Genomic DNA, 19,438 nt, shown 5'->3' with positions numbered 1-19,438 from the left:
GGCAGAATGGATAGATAACATTACAATTTCTAAAATTATTGGGGAAGTCGCAACTAGGTGGCTATTCATGTCGATGTGTAAATTCCAAGAGACAGGTGATGTACCATACTTTTGGAAAAATATCATCTATACGATTCTGAAGATAGCAAGAACTATCACACAACCAGCTTAACAGCTGATGCATCCAGACTGCTTATAAGAATAATATACAGAATAACAATAATATACAGAACAAATTTAGAATACGTTAGGTGATGATCAGTTTGGCTTCAGGGAAAGCAAAGAGATAGAGGCAGTGTTGCTGTTGCATTTGATAATGGAAGCAAGACTGAAGAATAATCGAGATATGCTCATAGGATTTGTCGGACTAGGAAAAGTGTTTGACAATGCAAAATGGTGCTAAATATTCGAAATTCTGAGAAAAGACAGGTTAAGACAGGTGACACAATAGTTACAAGAACAGAGTGTTAATAATGAACTATAATGAAGTGCTCAGATTAAAAAGGGTGAACAATAGTGTGAAAGACTGCATCCCTGTTTTACAGTCTACATGTTGAAGAAACAGTGGTGATGGCAATAAAAGAAATATCCAAGAGTGTGCTTTAAATTCAGGATGAATAATAAGAATCACTTATGACATTACTGCCCTCTCTGAAAGTAAGGAAGATCTAAAAGATCTGTTGAATGGGATAAACAGCAAAATAAATACAGAATATAGACTGAGAGTAAACTGGATGAAGACAAAAGTAATGAGAAGTAGGAGAAATGAGAAGAGTTAGAAACTTACCATAATTATCACAAAGTAGACAAACACTCTAGAGTTTTACATGGTTCCTGCTAGGTAGCAGCAGTGTGTGCACACTTCAGTTCTACTAAAAATGGGACAACAGAAAGTATTTTGTGTTTTATGTTTTGTGCAGTGTTGGTCAGTAATAACTGTTCAGCATGACTTTAACTTAGGTATGGTGTGGATCCTCCTACAGCACAGAACATTAGACGATGGCATGAACAGTTCTAAGAAACAGGTTGTTTGTGTAAAGGCAAATCACCGGGCTGTCCCCAAGTGTCTAACACAGACATTGAACGCATCCCCCATGGTTTCGCAAGGAGTCCACAGAAATCTCTTCGCCGTGCAGCTCGACAGCTCAACATGCCCCTGATGAAACCATACAAAATTCAGCTACTGCAAGCTCTTCGTGAAGGTGACACACAACAACATGCGGAGTTCTGTAATTTTGTTCCTGGCTAGATGGAGGGTGACAGTTTACTTCCACACTTAGCATTTAGTGACTAGGAAACATTCCATTTAAATGGAAAGATGGGGGTTTGTAAAAGACTATGTTTATGTGCCTCCGTTAGCAACAACAGTGAATGAACTGAGACGTTGCATAACAACAGCTGTGGACGCTGTATCTCAAGACGTCCTCGCTGCAGTGTGGGAACATTTTGAATACCACATTGACATATGCTGTGCATTTCTAGGGCACTATGTCGAATACCTATGAAAATGGAATAACAAGGCTTCCGATGTGAAGAAATGGCATACCAGTTGCGTTTAAAAAAAAAGTGCTATTTCTCCACATCGGTATTCTTTAAAAACAGTTGCTGAAAATTAACAAAACTCTAAATGAAAAGATTGGTCATGGCCTGAGTGGTGCCATGTGAGGGGAAATGCTGATGCATTCACTCTTAGCACTACCAACAGAAACAGCAGCATTTAACTTCACCATGAAATTTTGACACTGCAACTGCTAGGTTGCTGGTGTCTGCAGAAATAAAAAACAGGGAAATCGACATGGTGTTCAGGACAAATCCAATACATGACGAACCTGAACAACGAACCCATCGGACACCTTTTATTGTGCCACTTACATGCATTTACCATTGTTTACAAAGTGGTTATCGAAAAGCATGCACATGCATTGTCTTCCTATCAGTTTTTGCTTTAAGGGGGATGAGAAGGCTGCTAGCTTGTTGATAAGTACAGAATATCTAATAATAAATCAGTACTTAAGTATACAGTTCAAAAACTGGCAGTATATTTATAATGTGCAGCAGATATTTTTATAGACTGGTACGTCAAAATTTTTGCTCGATACCATGAGGGTTGATAATGGTATTTTTTAAATATTTCGCATTCCCAATATTTTAAAAAAATATCAACTGTCCTAGATTGGGTCAAAGCATTGTAGGATAGTGGGAAAACCAGAACAGAAGAGAATGTTAGAGATGTGGTGCTACAGAGGAATGTTGAATATTAGGTGAACTAATAAGGAACAGAGAGGTTCTCCACAGACTCTACAAAGAAAGAAACATACAAAGTGCGATCAAAAAGTAATAATGGGAATATCTGTTTTTCTTAACAAGTCTTTATTTATTCATCGACATCAAATGTGTCCCCTTCAGAGTAATCTCCCTCAAGGTACGTTTACACTGGGATACATGTATCGCGACATGTATGAGCGACATGTCAATTTGACATGTCGCGATACATCACCTCATACAAAAATTCACGGAACTTGTATGCGGACCCTCGAGCTCATACATGTCGCGTATACATTTTGTATATCGCTTTTTGGCCATATACGCGACATGTATGAGCGACATTTGAAGAACTCGCGCATGCGCAGTACTATCATTTCCTGTTGTCTTGTCGCCTGCCGCTTATTTTGACGATTAGCGCATGCGTAGTACCAGGCTCTTTGGCGGCTGTTTGAGTTTTGGAGGTGCCGACTATCGTTTCGACGTTAATGTATCTGCATAGATCATCAAAAAGTGCCATATGCAACATTATTCTTCGTGTTTGCGAGGCTATTGTGCAAGTTTTATTCCAAGAAGTGAAGGTAAAAGTTTTATATATATATCAGAGTATGTAATACATTCTATAATTTTTTCTTGCATCTGGCACGTATATCAATTTTTTGCTATTATTCCGGTGGCCTCGCGTGATAATGTTGACAACGGATGCCGACAATCGTGTGTGAGACGTTGGCATTAGCAATCGCGTGACAATGCAAATGTTTTGTAATGAAATCTTCGTTTCAAGAGGAATCCCCAGTGGCCAAAAAACGGAGTGTTACTGCCAACTGATCCGGAATCGCTTCCCGAAAGTTTGTGTTGGTTTTGGACACAAGAGGAGCCACAAGTGATAACAAACCGCGGAAATCCTCCATACTCATCCTAACATAATTTCTAAAATATGCGCCATCCTTTAGCGTTAATTCGCGAGAAACTCTCTCTGCCACCATCTACGCTTCCTTCGTCTTTTCTTCCTATCATCTTCCAAAAGAGCAAGTGTACCAGCACATAAAAATGTGAAATCTTCCAAATCGTCGTCGAAAGCTATCGCACAGTGATACATATCAACCAGTGTAAACGCACACCTGTACATGTATGAGGTTGAGGTTGATACTTGTCAACTCATACAAGTCGCGATACATGTCGCAAAGTCGCATATACATGTATCTCATACATGTGCCGATACAAATGGCAGTGTAAACGCACCTTTAGACTGACTACACTTGTACCAGCACTTTTCCCAATCTGGGAAACACTTGCGGAATTCAGTGTTCATTATGGTGTTCAGGTCTTTCAGCGATTCTGTTTTTATCTCATCAGTGGTGTCAAAATGCTGTCCTCTCATGGTTGTCTTCAGCCTCGGGAATAGAAACAAGTCACATGGGTCCGTGTGTGATGAAAATAGTGGCTGAGGCAACATCACGTATCACGGTTTTGCTTTTTGCCAAAAAATCATGAACGTGCACTGAGGTATGAGTGGGAGTATTATCATGATGCAGATTCCACAAATGGTTTTGGCATAGTTCTAGTCACTTTCTTTGGATTGTTTCATGCAAACAGCGCATAATTTCCAGGTAGTTTTCTTTATTGACCGTACAGCTATAATGCAGAACCTCATGATGCACTATCCCATTATATTCAAAGAAAACAGTGAGAATAACCTTCATACGTGATTGAACTTCTCGATTTTTTTTTCCAGTCATTTCATCACTGTTATAACGTTCTGGATCATTGGAAACTTCGTTGAGCAATTTGAGCGATGTGAGTGGGACACTTTTTTCAGTTAAAATTCAATAATTTTTGAACAAACTTTGGTGGTGCACATCTTGTACATTGCTGCTTCACATTCCTGCACAGAATGTCTGAGAAAATTATGGGCACGAGCCAAAGGATATACTGACATCATCAGCAACCTCTCTGATGGTGACTTGGCGATTTTCTTGAACCATTTTGGGTCATTCCATATCAATTCAATGCACCTCAACCTGATGCCTTCTGATTTCTTTCAAATTTAGTGCATTCAATGACCCAGATAAGAGATGGAAAATTACCAATTTGCAGATGTGTGTTACAACTGTTAAGAAAGTTATAGGTCTGGAAAGTTTGGAATTTGTGCTAAATTTACATGTGTATGTCACAACATAAATGACTGTAATTCTGGTCCTAATTCAGTTACAGCAATGAAAATGGCACCATTGGAAAGCTAATGAATAAACCTTTACATTGATATGCCAGATGGCAGTTTTCTGAATTTTCATACTAAAGGTCATTGACCTTGACCTTTGACCTTGAAATCTTAAAGCACTTCCTCTTCAATTTCTTTGAAAAAATATATTTAATTGTTCCAGTATGTTACTATAAATATGGTAAATATCAAGATAGCACACTAAAGGCATCATGCACAAAAAGTTATTTTGTCAACTTAAATACACCATCAATATGCAGTAAGCAGCTATTTATCCAGTTTTTTGTATAACACCAGCCAATAGCAGTTACTTTTATTCAGACCAGTTCTTTAATATTTCTAGCTGTGAACAGCCATTCAGAGAGGCTTTTATTTCAACCAATCAACATTAGCCTGTTTTAGTGAACAGCCAATCAGAGACCCACGTGCGGGTCTGGGGGTTAGAATAGGCCCAAGGTATTCTTGCCTGTTGTAAGAGGCGACTAAAAGGAAACTCTCACCTATCGGGCTTTATGTGATGGTCCCCCATCGGGTTTGACCTCCATTCTTCAAAATTTTCCCGAAGAGCAAGCCAGTTGGGGAAGGGCACCTTACATGGTGCGTTGTGTCAATCGTGCATTGAGATCTTTAGTCCACTTTCTTGTCGTCGCATTTCTGTTCCGCTCATTCTCGATCTCTTGGGCGAGGACACCTTCCTGTGAGCATTTTCCACCATGCACTATAGATTTCTGCATAGACTATAAACATGGACTTCTTTGCACCTGATACCCAGCACGGTAGCCAGTTTGTTGTGGTGGGGCCGCCATGTGACCTGTTGGTTGTAGCTCCCTGACCACACAGGGATCACTCTGCTGGTTCCTGCTCCATTGACTCCCAAGTATGCCAAGGGGTAGATTCCCATCCCCCTGGGGCATTGGGACTCCCGGCAACGACCATCCTGCCAGGTGGCCTTTGCTGCGGCTGGGTGGCGCCTGTGGGGAGGACCCCTGGTTGGAGTGGGTGGCATCAGGGTGGATGACACACAATGAAGCGTAGTCCATCATCTCTTGCTGGTGTGGTGATGAAACACCAGCAGTCTCTAAACGTTCACGAGCTCAATTCAACGCACAGAAGTACAACCCAAAATCATTCCCCTCCCTGGCCACACCATGGGAGGAACGTCAAGCTAAGGATGGCAGCAGATCTTGTTCACCCTGGTACCTTGTATGTTCGAGAGCTGATGGGGAATCTTTCATGACAACGAAGCCTCAGTTTTTTGTTGAGCATTTAGAGGACAAGTTTGGGGAGGTGGAGGGCTTGTCCAAAATGAGAGCTGAGTCAGTCTTGATCAAAACAGCGTCCTCTTCCCAGTCACGGGCATTACTCACTTGTAATAAGTTGGGGGATGTTTTTGTAACCATCATGCCCCGTAAGAGCTTAAATGTGGTCCAGGATATCATATTTCACAGGGACCACTTTTGTAGTCTGACTAAGAGATGCGTGCCAATTTAGAGCAGCGAGGTGTACATTTTGTCCGGCGTGTCCACCAGGGTCCAGGAATAATCGGGTTGCCACCAGTACCTTCATCTTGGCCTTCAAGGATGATACATTGGCCGAGAAGGTTAAGGTGATGGTCTACCGCTGTGATGTAAAGCCGTATATCCCTTCCCCAATGCGGTGCTTTAAGTGCTGGAAGTTCAGCCATATGTCTTCCTGCTGTACTTCCAGCGTCACATGTCAAGATTGCGGACACCCGTCACATCCCAATACGCCATGTGCCCCGCCTCCCATCTGTGTCAACTGCGGAGAACATTCGCCTTTCTTGCCAGACTGCAGGATTCTCCAGAAAGAAAGGAAAATCATGGAGTACAAGACCCTGGACCGACTGACCTACACGAAGGCTGAGAGAAAATTTGAACGCCTGCATCCTTTGTGTATGACATCGTCTTACGCCGGTACAACAGTTCTGGCACCATCAGCTCTGCCGACCCCAGTCACCTCTCAGAGCCGGAAGACTACACCTGCTGCCTTAATGGTGGGGTGCATACTTCGGGATCAATATCCCCCCCCCCAACCATCGGGGACGCCCGTCTCCACTTCTAAGCCGGAGAAGTGTAAGTCTTCTTCAGCTTCTCTTGCTAGGAAGGGGTCACTTGGGTCACTCCCTTCCCAGGTTTCTGCTAGCAGGAAAGATGACACCCGCCAGTGGCTGGAGACCCCAAAAGCAGCTGGTCATAGGGCTTTACGCTCATCCTCAGTCCCAGAGACTGAGTTGGTGAAGTCCTCCCAGCCAGGGAAACCCAAGGATCAGAGAAACCCAAAAAGAAAACCCCTAAGACCAAGGAAATTGCAGTGGCACTCACACCACCACCACCACCACCACCACCACCACCACCACTACCTACAAGCTCTGCGTCTGAGGATGGGGTGGAGATTTTGGCATCTGCTGAGGACCTAGATCTCAACAGACCCTCAGACACAATGGATATAGACTGCTCAGGCAATAAGTCGGTGGCAGCAGGTGACTCTGAGTTGTAAACTGCCTCATTGAATGTTCCATGTCTTCCCAGTCTTACAATGTCATCCTCCAGTGGAATTGTGGCGGTTTTTTCCACTGCCTGTCTGAGCTATGGCATCTGTTAAGCTTTACACCTGCTATCTGCATTGCCCTCCAGGAATCCTGGTTCCTGGCAATGTGGATCCATGCCCTCCGTGGCTATAGGGATATTACAGGAACCGTAGCGACTATAATAGTGTGTCTGGTGGAGTTTGCGTTTATGTCCTAAATTGAGCCTGTAGTGAACCTGTGCCTCTTCAAACCCCTTTTGAAGTTGTGGCTGTCAGAATAAGAAAGGTGCAGGAAATAACTGTCTGCAATGTATATCTTCCTCCAGATAGTGCACTACACCTGATTGTATTAGCTGCACTGATTGATCAACTCCCTAAACCTTTCCTACTTTTTGGAGATTTAAATGCTCATAACCACTTGTGGGGTAGCACCGTGCTTACTATCAGAGGCAGAGATGTAGAAACTTCACTGTCTCAGTTCGACCTCTTAAATACTGGGGCAGCCACACATTTCAGTAGTTACTCGACTATTGATTTATCAATTTGCAGCCCAGGATTTCTCCCATCTACCTACTGGAGAGCAATCTTCCTGTCACTGCCCTCATGTCAGGCCCACGGACGCCTACCCAGATGGGCTTTGAACAAGGCGGACTAGGAAACTTTCACCCCTGCTGTCACTGTTGAATCTCCCCCGCATGGTAATATTGATGTCATGGTGGAGCAGGTGACTACAACAATTGTTTCTGCAGCAGAAAACGCGATCCATCGCTCTTTAGGGTGCCCAAGGTGTCAGTAGTCCCTTGGTGGTCACTGGAAGTCGCTGAAGCAATTGAGGAGCGTCGGCGAGGTCTACAGCGGCATAAACAGCACCCTTCCCTGGAGCACCTCATAGCCTTTTAAACAGCTTCGTGGCCGTGTTCGCCAACTTACCAAATGACGGAAGGTGGAGTGTTGGGAGAGATACATCTCGACCATTGGGTGCCATACGTCGCCTTCCCAAGTCTGGACAAAGATCGAACGTGTTTTTGAGTACCAGACCCCAACAGGTGCTCCTGGTGTTATCATAAATGGCTTGTTATCTACCGACGCAAATGCAATTATCGAGCTCTTTGTTCGAGCCTCTGCATTGGAGAATTACCCCCCAGAATTTCGCACTCTCAAACGGCGGCTGGAAGGGAGTGTCCTCTCATTCACTACACACCACAGTGAATCCTATAATGCCCCATTTACAGAGTGGAAGCTCCTCAATGCCCTTGCACATTGCCCCGACACAGCCCCTGGGCCTGATTGGATCCACAGCCAGATGAATAAACATCTCTCATCTGACTACAAGCAACATCTCCTCATCCTCTTCAACCGGATCTGGTGCGATGGTGCCTTTCCATCGCAGTGGCTGGAGAGCACCATCATTCCGGTGCTCAAACCCGGTAAAAACCCGTTTTATGTGGATAGCTATCAGCCCATCAGCCACACCATCATTCTTTGTAAGCTGCTGGAACGTATGGTATGTTGGCGGTTGGGTTGAGTCCTGGAGTCACGTGGCATACTGGCTCCATGTCAGGGTGGCTTCTGCCAGGGTCGCTCGGCCACAGATAGTTTTGTCCCTCAAGTCTGCCATCCAAACAGACTTTTCCATATGCCAACACCTGGTTGCCGTCTTTTTTGACTTATACAATATGGCAAGGACATGATGTCGCCAGGTTGTGTTGTGTGCTATACATGAGTGGAGCCTCTGGGGCCCACTACAGATTTTTATCCAAAGCTTCCCCTCACTCCGTACTTTCCGTGTCCAAGATGGTGCCTTCCATAGTTCCATCCATAGCCAGGAGAAAGGAGTCCTGCAGGGCTCTGTATTAAGTGTGTCTCTATTTTTAGTGGCCATTAAAGGTCTAGCAGCAGCTGTTGGGCCCTCCGTCTCACCTTCTCTGTATGCAGAATACTTCTGCATTTCGTACTGCTGTTCCAGTACTGGTGTTGCTGAGCGTCGCCTACAGGGAGCCATCCACAAGGTGCAGTGATAGGCTCTAGCCCATGGCTTCCACTTTTCATCCGCAAAGTCATGTATTGTGCCCTTCTGTCGGCATCGTACCGTTCATCTAGACCCAGAACTTTACCTTCATGATGATCCACTCTTTGTAGTGGAGACATATCAAATCTTAGTACTGGTTTGCGACGCTCGATTGACTTGCCTTCCTCATTTACATCAGCTTAAGCACAAGTGCTGGCAGCACCTCAATGCCCTCCGTTTCCTGAGCAACACCAATTGGGGTGCAGATCGCTCTATGCTACTGCGGCTCTACAGAACCCTTGTCCAATCCTGGACTGACTATGGGAGTGTGGTTTATGGTTCGACAGTGCCCTCAGCATTGTGTTTACTCGACCCTGTGCACCACTGCGGGGTTCGGCCAGCAACAGGAGCCTTTAGGGAAAGTCCGGTGACTAGGCTACTGGTGGAGGCTGGGGTCCTTCTATTGCAAATCAGACGTGCACAACTGCTCGCACAGTTACATTGCACACATTCGTAATATTCCTGAGCATCTGAATTACCGTCTCCTTTTCTCGCCCGGCGCATTGGTGACCCAGGTCGGGGCTAACAGTTGTGGTTCGCGTGCAGTCCCTTCTCTCTAAACTGGAGTCCTTCCCTTTACCACCTCGTACGCCTTCATGGTGTATGCCTCGGCCGCAACTTCGTCTGGACGTTTCACATGGCCCTAAGGACTCCGTAAACCCTGCGGCTCTCCGCTGTCACTTCCTCTCGATTCTTGACGTGTTCCGGGGCTCCGAAGTGGTTTACACAGACAGCTCGATGGCTGATGGTCGCGTTGGCTTTGTGTATGTTCACAGTGGCCATATTGAACAGCATTCCTTACCCGATTGCTGCAGTGTATTCAATGCAGAGCTGGTGGCCATTTCTCGTGCACTTTAGTATCCCTGTTCATGCTCTGGGGAGTCTTTTCTTTTATGTACTGACTCCTTGAGAAGCCTGAAAACTATGGACGAGTGCTATCCTCGTCATCCTTTGGTAGCATCCATCCAGGAGTCCACCTATTCCCAGGAACGGTCCAGTCGTTTGGTGGTGGTCTTCTGGACCCCTGGTCATGTCGGAATACCAAGAAATGAACTTGCTGACAGGCTGGCCAAACAGGCTACACGGAAACCACTTCTGGAGATGAGCATCCCCGCAACTGACCCTCATTCGTTATTATGCCACAAGGTTTTTCAGCTTTGGGAGACGGAATGGCAACATCTCAGTACGCACAACAAACTGCGAGCCATTAAGGGGACCACGAATGTATGGAAGTCCTCGATGAGGGCCTTTCACAGGTACTCCGTGGTTCTCTGCTGGCTCTGCATTGGCCATGCCTGCGCGACCCTCGGCTACCTCATACGCTGTGAAGACCCACCCCAGTGTAGGTGCTGTGCCCGGTTGACAGTGGCCCATATTCTCCTGCTCTGTCCTCCTTTGGCTGCTCTGCGACCTAATCTCCAGTTGCCGGACTCATTATCATTGATTTTAGCAGACAACACCTCATCGGTTGATTTGGTTTTACATTTCATCCGTGAGGGTGGGTTTCATCATTTGATCAGAGTTTTGGTGCATGTCCTTTGTCTCTCTGTGTCCTCCACCCTAGTTCTTTTAGGGTGGAAGTGTTAATGTGTTGCAGGGTAACTGGATTTTCATTTTTATTTTCGTGGTTGGCCAGCCACTAATCTGCTTGCTTGTTTTACTCTCTTCTGTTTCCTGCATCTCTCTGTTGTTTTCTTGTCCTCTTTTGTTCCTTTTAGTGTTTGTTGTCTTTCCTTCATTCTTGTGGTCTTTCCGTTTTGTGTTATATGTCTCGTCTGTTTTATTCTCACACTTGTGGCATTGTTTTATTAGGAACAAGGGACCGATGACCTCGTAGTTTGGTCCCTTTCCCCCTCTTTTAAACCAACCAATCAGTGAGACTCTAATTGCAACTAGTCACCATTAGTCCACTGGTCTCTACATACTATGCAAATTTTGTTTCGTATGTTTTATGGCTGTGGCTTGTTTAACAAAGTGCAGTGTAAATGTGTCGTAATATTTAGTAAAAAATGGATTTCCAAGTCAAAATCGTATTGTTGTAATCAGTTTAGGAAAGGAGGTCATTCAAGAGTGCAAAAGAATTTAAGGAATGTTCTGGAGTGGATGGTAAACAAATATCCTAATGTATTGTTAGGTGGAAAAATTTGCAGTAAATGTAGAAAAAAAATATCACAAAACCCAACAATTATTGCAGATGTTGCCTCAGTTGTGCCATGTACTTCCAGAGATTATTTAAGTGAATATGAAGTAGCATCAGATCTGGCACTCAATGCTTTAAATAATAGCCTTAAGTATTTAGGGGAATCTCCTGTGAAGAAAGAGGCTTCAGAGTGAGAAAAAGTTCCCAAAACAAAAACTGAAAAAAAAAATAGCCTCTGTGTTGCAGCATACGTATGTGGCACAACCGGAAAAAGAAGAGAGTGGAATTGGAGAAAGTGAAATTATCACCCAGCTGAAATATAAGTTTCACAGTTCAGACTGTATGTGTGACAAAACACAAATTCTAACTTTACTTCCAAAGAGTTGGAGTATAATGAAAACTATGAAAGAATTTTCCGCTTCAGATTACATGGTACGGAGAGCAAAACAGTAGCAGAACATGGTTTATTAGTGACACCAAATCCAAAGCCAGGTAAGGTATTATGTGAGAGAACTGTTCAGTGTGTGCGTGGTTTTCACTGTGATCATGAAGTGAGCCGTATGATGCCAGGAAGAAGAGACTTTGTGTCTGTCCAGCATGTTTCTTAGGTTCATGTCCCTATTGTCCAGGTGTGACAAGACTGATTATCTGTATGGTCTGTTTGGTAAGAACTGCATTGACGAAATTGCATATAAGTGTTGGCCAACTACAGGCAGGGTAGCTCTAGAGGCTATAACAAAGTCAACAGATGATTTCATTGAGGTGTTTGCATCGAGGTTACAACAGCTCCTACCACACTCATTTATCTCCCAGCAGTAGTCACATTTCTGTAAAAACATTAAAGGAGGTCTCAAAGTAAATGAGTTTCATGTTCTTTGTGGCTTTGCAGAAAATTACTCCTTCACCATTCAGGATGAGGTACAAGGATTCCACTGGAATAATTCACAGGCTACAACTCACCCATGTATAGCTTACTACAGAGATTCAAGCACTAATGAAATATGACATGTATCATACATGGAAATATCTTCCTGCCTTCAGCATAATACAGTGTATGTTTATTCTTTGTAGGCAGATTCCATCAATTTCTTAAAATGTCAGTTGTCAGTGTCAAATCCAAAGCACATTTATTACTTTTTGGATGGATGTGCTGCCCAATACAAAAACAGAAAGAACTTTATGAATTTGTCCTACCATCAATAAGATTTTGATGTTACAGCAGAATAGCATTTTTTTGCTACAGCGCATGGTAAAGAACGCTGTGATGGGGTAGCAGGAACTGTAAAGATTAGCAAGACTTGCCAGCCTCAAGCGATCTTACGAAAATCATATTTTCACATCACGACAGTTGTTTGAGTGGTGCAAGGAAAATATTCCTTCATGTGTTTTCCACCATACATCAGTTTCCCATCGTGATGAAGATACAGCCAAGCTGAAACAATGTTTCAGAACTAAAAGGACGATTCCAGGTACCCATAAGCTTCATAGTGTAATACCCGTTAACAAAGGTTTAGTGAAGTCAAAGACATATTCTGCTTCTTTAGTGAGTAGGGAAGAGTGACTGATCGCTATGGTGAATGAAACGCTGTTAACAAATATACATAGATTCGTTGCCTGTATGTATGACAGTCATTGGTGGGTTGCATATGTCTTGCAGACATGTGAAGAAACAGATGAAGTAAAGTTCAACTTCTTGCATCCACATGGACCATCTCCATCATTTGTGTTTCCTGCCAAACCAGACGCTTATGTCATCAGAAAATATGACATTATCACAAGAGTGGATCCAGTGACACCAAGTGGAAGGACATACAATCTCCCTTCATCAGATCTCACGAACATTAACAATTTAGTTGGGAAATTGTGAGGAGAGATGTTATAACTTTTCATTGCCTTTTCATTACAACTGTAATGTAAATAATGTAATGTAATGTAAATAATTTATAATACCACTATAATAAGGTATACCATATTTTTTGCACAATATTGCTTATGGATTGTACTTTATCATAATTTGTGTTTCATATATGTGTGTTACCGTCTTCATTTCTGTAGTATGTTGATGCTGACAAAATAATGACATTTAGTATGAAAATTCAGAAACTTGCCATGTAGCATATCAATGTAAAGGTCTATTCATTAGCTTTCCAATGGTACCATTTTCATTGCTGTAACTGGATTAGAACCAGAATTACAGTCATTTATGTTGCGACATATGCGTGTAAATTTCGCACTAATGCCAAACTTTACAGACCTATAACTTTCTTCACAGTTGTAACACACACCTGCAAATTGGTATTTTTCCATCTCTTATCTGGGCCATTGAATGCACTAAATTTGAAAGAAATCTGAGATGGTCAGGTTGAAAATGTTACTTGACTGCATTGAATTGACATGGGATGACCCTTTTCATTCCTATGTCCGCATTGTCATCAGCTGTTGATGTGGTAGGGTGTCCAGGGTTGTCATAGTCTCAACAATAAGAGTGTATACACCCTACAACAATAAAAGAGTGTATACATCCTAGGGAATCCGGGGAAAACCTGAGAGATTTTTCCAAACCAGGAGAAAACCAAGAAAACTCAGGAATTTTTTAGAATTCTGGGAAATTTTTCATTGTGTTAGTTTTCAGTTAAATTTTTGTAATTTTGACTGGTAAGAAATGATACTCTAACAAAGAATTTTACTGTATGCAGCTGCTGCAAGGTAGTACTGCAGCAATAACAGATAAACAAGAGAAAATGTCAAAATAAAACAAAAGTTGCAGAGGAAATGTGCCATTTCCAATAACAAAACGTAGTACACACACAAATCAAAACATTGCCAAGATTGCAACTTCAAGCCCCTAAATGTGACATAAAGGAAAACTGTAGTTGGAGTCACGAACGATGGCTGTAGAGTTTAGGCTTATTCTGTGCACCTACATCACTCTTACTCAAGACAACCCACAGCCGTTCAGTAGTCTTTGGAGCACTCTGCTCTTAATGCTGTAACTAATGCGAGCATTAAATGTGGTCGCAGTGAGTTGTTAGCGAATTTCTATGTCACTTGTTGCGAGTTGTTATCGCTGGAGGTGGTGGTAACGATAAATTCTGTATAAGCAAGCGAGAAACATAATCTGCAGGATATATGTTTAGTTCAGGTGGAAAGCATGTGCATGTGTCAACAATGCCATCCCTGTCCATACCTCAAGATGCACGAACCGCTATCATTCGTGGATCACTCTATAGCTTCATATACTAATGGCTTTAGCTGAAAATTATTCATTAATAATTCAAGACACAGTGCAGTGAAAATATTCAAACAATGATACATCCTTTGTTATCACTTTTTGCCAAAATTAGAAGGTGGGATCAGAGTTTTGTGTTAGCAGTGATTTTCTGCAACAGGACATAATTACTGCTCATGTTTTTGAAATGTTAAAAAAAAAAAAAAAAAAAAATCTATTTGAAAATAGTTAGATCACTTGTCTCCATCTACCGACTGTCAGGAATTAATAATCATGTTTTTATAAAAGGTGGTGTCCAGATATGTTAAGACAATCTACTCAGATTTCCCACATATATTATTTCAGTCATGGGCTCCAGTGCCCAATACAATATTTTCACAATTTGTGCCATCATAAGAGACTTTGGAACAGTGACAGAATGAATTTTTCTTGCTATGTTTCATGTAAAGTCACATTGTGGTGGGATTGGAGGTACAACAAAAGAATTAGCAGCAAGAGCAAGATTGCAACAGCCAGTTGGTAGACAGATTCTTTTATTTATAGAACTGTTTCACTTCTGAAGTTAGAGCATTAATGTCAATTTTTTTCCAACCACGAAGAGGAAATTGCACAAGAGAAGTTTAAACATGGGCATACTCTAGCAGTAAGTAGAGGAAATTGTTTTTAGCCATCTGATAAAACATCAATTCAGGTCAGTAGCATTTGAAATGATGCATTATCTTTCCTGGCTAAAAATTAGTGACAGTAGTTAAGGAAGTAGATTAACATAGAGCTTACAAGCAGTACAGTAAGATGATTGTATTTATGAAAAAGAATAATGGGTTGGGAATGTCTGTGAGGCTTCCACTGAGAAGGATATGTTACCATGCTTAATGCACCCACATGGTCGAGAAAATTCCTTGTATTGGTCATCATGTAGTAACAAGTGCTGGATTCTGTAACAGCCTAGCATTGCAGTTACTCCAGCTCCTTAAGAACATCATATGGTGAGCAGTATATTTTTCCTGGGGATATTAAACAGCACATTAGTGAAACCCGTAAAAAAAATTAAAGTACCTTTAAGCAAACACTAGTTTATGATCCTGAGAGAACTTTTCTATCTCACACCTGGGACACTTAAAAAAATGCATAACCAGGCTTGGCACCCTGTGGAAACAAACCCTTATCAGGCCTGATGAGGTTCTGTATGAAGAGAATCTTATCAGGTTTGGAATCTTGTGGTAAAGAAACCTACCTCTGGCTGCTGCTGCTGCTGCTGCTGCTGCACAGCTTCAGGTGTGACCCTATGGTGATGGGGATGATCATTCTCTTACTTTGGAAGAAACCATCAGTGATGGAGCCACGATGTAATGTAGCAACAGATTTGTACAGTTTTTGCACCAGTGCGCTTATGCTCCACATAAACTATGAGAACACAAAATATGCTATACTTCAGACTGGGATTAAACTAGCTCATCTGTAGCATTGCAAAATAAAGGCACACATTCAATTTTTTCATTAACATGAAACCTTATCCAAAAAATTTCAGACAGATTGTAGTGAACTTTATCAAAATTCATACAGTGTGACAACTGAGTAAAACATAAAGAATATGTTTTACAGCTTTATGCAACAATTTTATTGCCATGATCTCCAGTACCTTGGTAATACACAGTTAAATTGTGAAGTTTACAACTAGTTTGATTCTGTAACTATTACAGCAGAACAGCTATCAGAAATATGTTACGAGAAGTCATGACAAATGCCTTACTTTTCCTGTAGTTTTTCTAGTTCTTATGACTCAAGCTTACCCAGTGTGTGGTAAAAATCTGTAAAACATAATCAGACAGATCAGATTAGAGTACCAATAGAATACAGGTATAGTTTCACTATGTCATCGCTAGGACCGTATGCACAGGCATTGCAAATGAATACACTTTATTGTAAAAGTGTGCTAAAATCCTCATTTTTAGCATTTTTTTACAAAAATTGTGAATTTTTGCCTCTATTTGTAAACTATTGGAAAGCAGTCAAAGAATGAAATGTTACATTTTTAAACTTTGTGTTGGTAAGTCAGTACGTGCAAAGATTAAGATTCATCACATACTTACTTCTGTGGATATAAAAAGCTAAACTTCAAATTTTCAAGCAGCTATTTTTTCTGCAGATTTAGTTTCAAATTATTTGTATGAAAATAGCTCATTTTTTTCATTACTATATGAGAGTGTAAACAGTTCTTCCAAGAGGGGCTAGTTTCCTCAAAGAAAATTTTGTCAGAGATATTAATTATGTCTCAAAGTTGCCGAAAACTCAGGGTACATTGTTCAGTGCTGCATTATGGGATCAAATAAATTACTGTGCCTCTGCAACTATTGAACTGATGATAGTGAAACTTAAGCAATGCGTATTGGCAATGTGTGTGAAAATTAACACAAAAAAAAAGTTTTTCAGAGTACGTGATAGTGGGAACCTCTAGACCGCTAGGCGGGGAAGGACCTTAAAGAATCCTGATGGTTTTTAGTGTATATTATTCTTTTTACTACTGCTATCACTCCAGGCAACTGCTAGCATTTATTTGTGCAACAGCATTTTACGTTTTCATTCCCTACCAAAAACTGAGAATCTCATTTGTGTCTAAAGTAATCTTGTACAAATTAAAACTGTGTAAAATTCCTTGCTCAGTGGAGTTGCAGTTTTAATATCATTTTTGTGGTAGATCAGTTCTGAGCTCAGAGTCCTCGATTAACTTCACATATGAATTATTTTATCATACATTTACAAGGAGACAGGATGGCTGGCCACATCTTATGTCTAGAACACAGGGGGTCCCTTGCAGTCTGGGGTCTGAGTTGCTTGCCACTTCTTCCAGCCTGACCGAACCAACCCCTCATCCTCACTGAGGAAGGAACAGTTCTTTAAGGCAAGTAATACATTGGGAAGTAGAAATAAAATTGACAGCAATTGGAATTTCATCTCGTGGAGTACCTACGGGTCAGCTGTTCTATATACTTGTAATTTTACAGTCTTCTTTAGCATATTCTCACTTAATGTCAAATGCATGTGTAAACTCTGTATTTCTTTTTGTTACATATAAAGACTAACATATTTTTTTTTTTCTTTTTTTCCAGTTGGCAGTGGGCAACCACATCCTATACAAGTGATTCTGCCACACAATCAATGACAAGGAGTCAGAAACTAGTAGATAATCTAATTATTAAGTAAAATTGCAAGTGCAGTTGGAGTTAAAAGTAAAAATGAGTACTGGTGGCAATGTTATGGAATGGCAGCTTTGAGGGAAGTAGTTGAGCGTGTGCATATGATGCGAGAGATTACACATGAGCAAACTATATAAAGATTCCTTTTGACGTACAAAAACAGGGAAAAAGCTCCCACCTTTTGCATCTGTGATTAAGTTAATCTTTCTCATTTCCATCCCACAATACATTGCTTAAACAATAACTGTGGTTTGTGTATGTTCCACAAAGAGGTTACAAAGAACATTGATGATGGAGCAAGGAAAAGAGAATGGATACTCAAACAAATAAGGTGCCTGTGATATATTTTATGCAACAATTTCATGATGGTGCTTCTGATGATGACGCCTCATAATGAGGCAGCAGCAGAGTGCTGAGGTGGCTCATTTTACATTTTGTAGATTTTAATGCAAAACTTACATGAGGTATTTTATTTACCTCATACTTTTGTAAGTTTAACTGAAGGTGTGATGAAGCATCTACAGTGTTTGATAGTGCAGTTGTTGAGGCCCTAATTCAAAAGAAACAGTATGGTAGCAGTTTTTGCTGTGTCATATATTGAAGCAGTTGTTTCTCACAGAAGGCAAGTTAATCGTGTACTTTCATTTACCCAAATGAACTCATTTACTTGTATTATTTTCTTCTCTACTTTCATCATCGTGGTTGACTTTTAAGGTTGTTTTTTTTATTATTATTATTATTTTCATTGGTAAGTAAGAGTTCACTTCTTCATCAGAGGTGGTGTTTTAAGTGGTGTAGCTATCACTCCAGCAGTAGGAGGAAAATATAGGAGACATGTGAAGGATGTGTCTTCCATCAGTCTGAATTTCTCAAATAGCTGTTACTAGGAGTGAGATATACTGTTTTACAATAACATTTATTAGTTTCAGGATTTTGCAATTAGTATCTGATCAATGAAGCAGAGTCAGAAAGTTGTCTTTCAAACAAGTATTAGAAAATTTTGTCTATCACTATGTTCATGTGATGGCATGCATTCTTATGAAAGCGTTACATAATTCATGATTATATTTAATTCTTTGTCCTTATGGGAAAAGTGATACAGTTTAGAAAATTGAAAGTATTTTTCTGCATATTTCGCAAAATAGTAGCAGATATTGAATATTTCATAAAGCAGTGTCCTTACATGCTTTGTGATGAATCCCCAACCAGTACGCAAAGTGGTATGGGAGTTAATGTGTTGGGATATGTTTGGCTTTCTCATACTTCGTTTTTTAACAAACCTTGAAATGTGTTGAATTTTGTGCTGCTTTCTTTTCTTATACATACTTATATTTTACTATAGGTTTCTCATGTATTTTCCTACATAAATACCTATCTTTAGAGAAGATGGTGGTCATGTGTGTTCTTAAATACATTTTCTGTGTGTGTGTGTGTGGGGGGGGGGGGGGGGGGGGGTGCTTCATGTTGCTGTCTTTTGAAAATCCTGGTGTATGAAAAGTGATAAAATACTGGGACTATCAGCACATAACTGCCTCTTTTCAGTTGAGATATATTATTAATTTTGATATCTAGGTTTTCATAGCAACCTCTGTCATCTTGTAATTGTTGCTTGTTGTGTTGGTAAAGTTCGTGAGCAGTGCAACAGGTGTTCTTACCTCAAATTTCCTGAGATAAGTGTTTGCTGTAATTTGGGAATTTATCATTTGTTGGTGGGCATTACATTTTTTCTAAATTTAAAGTACTAAACATTTGAGATTCTGTAGAGATTAAAAAATCA

General features: G+C 41.1%; 1 protein-coding gene across 1 annotated transcript in view; it reads left to right on the top strand.

Annotated features, from left to right (window-relative positions):
• LOC126418539 (ataxin-2) overlaps positions 1 to 19,090 on the top strand; it is a 130,409-nt gene extending 111,319 nt beyond the window's left edge. Inside the window, exon 13 of the mRNA XM_050085352.1 lies at positions 17,575 to 19,090. Coding sequence (XP_049941309.1) covers positions 17,575 to 17,627 — 53 coding nt within the window. The 3' untranslated portion in view covers positions 17,628 to 19,090. The remainder of the gene's footprint in view (positions 1 to 17,574) is intronic.
• The last annotated feature ends 348 nt before the right edge of the window (positions 19,091 to 19,438 follow it).

The sequence above is a fragment of the Schistocerca serialis genome, chromosome 9 (genome assembly GCF_023864345.2).
Source record: "Schistocerca serialis cubense isolate TAMUIC-IGC-003099 chromosome 9, iqSchSeri2.2, whole genome shotgun sequence".
In the NCBI taxonomy this organism is placed as follows: Eukaryota; Metazoa; Arthropoda; class Insecta; order Orthoptera; family Acrididae; genus Schistocerca; species Schistocerca serialis.
Note: the sequence above shows the minus strand (reverse complement) of the source record. Positions and strands in the feature narration are given on the sequence as shown.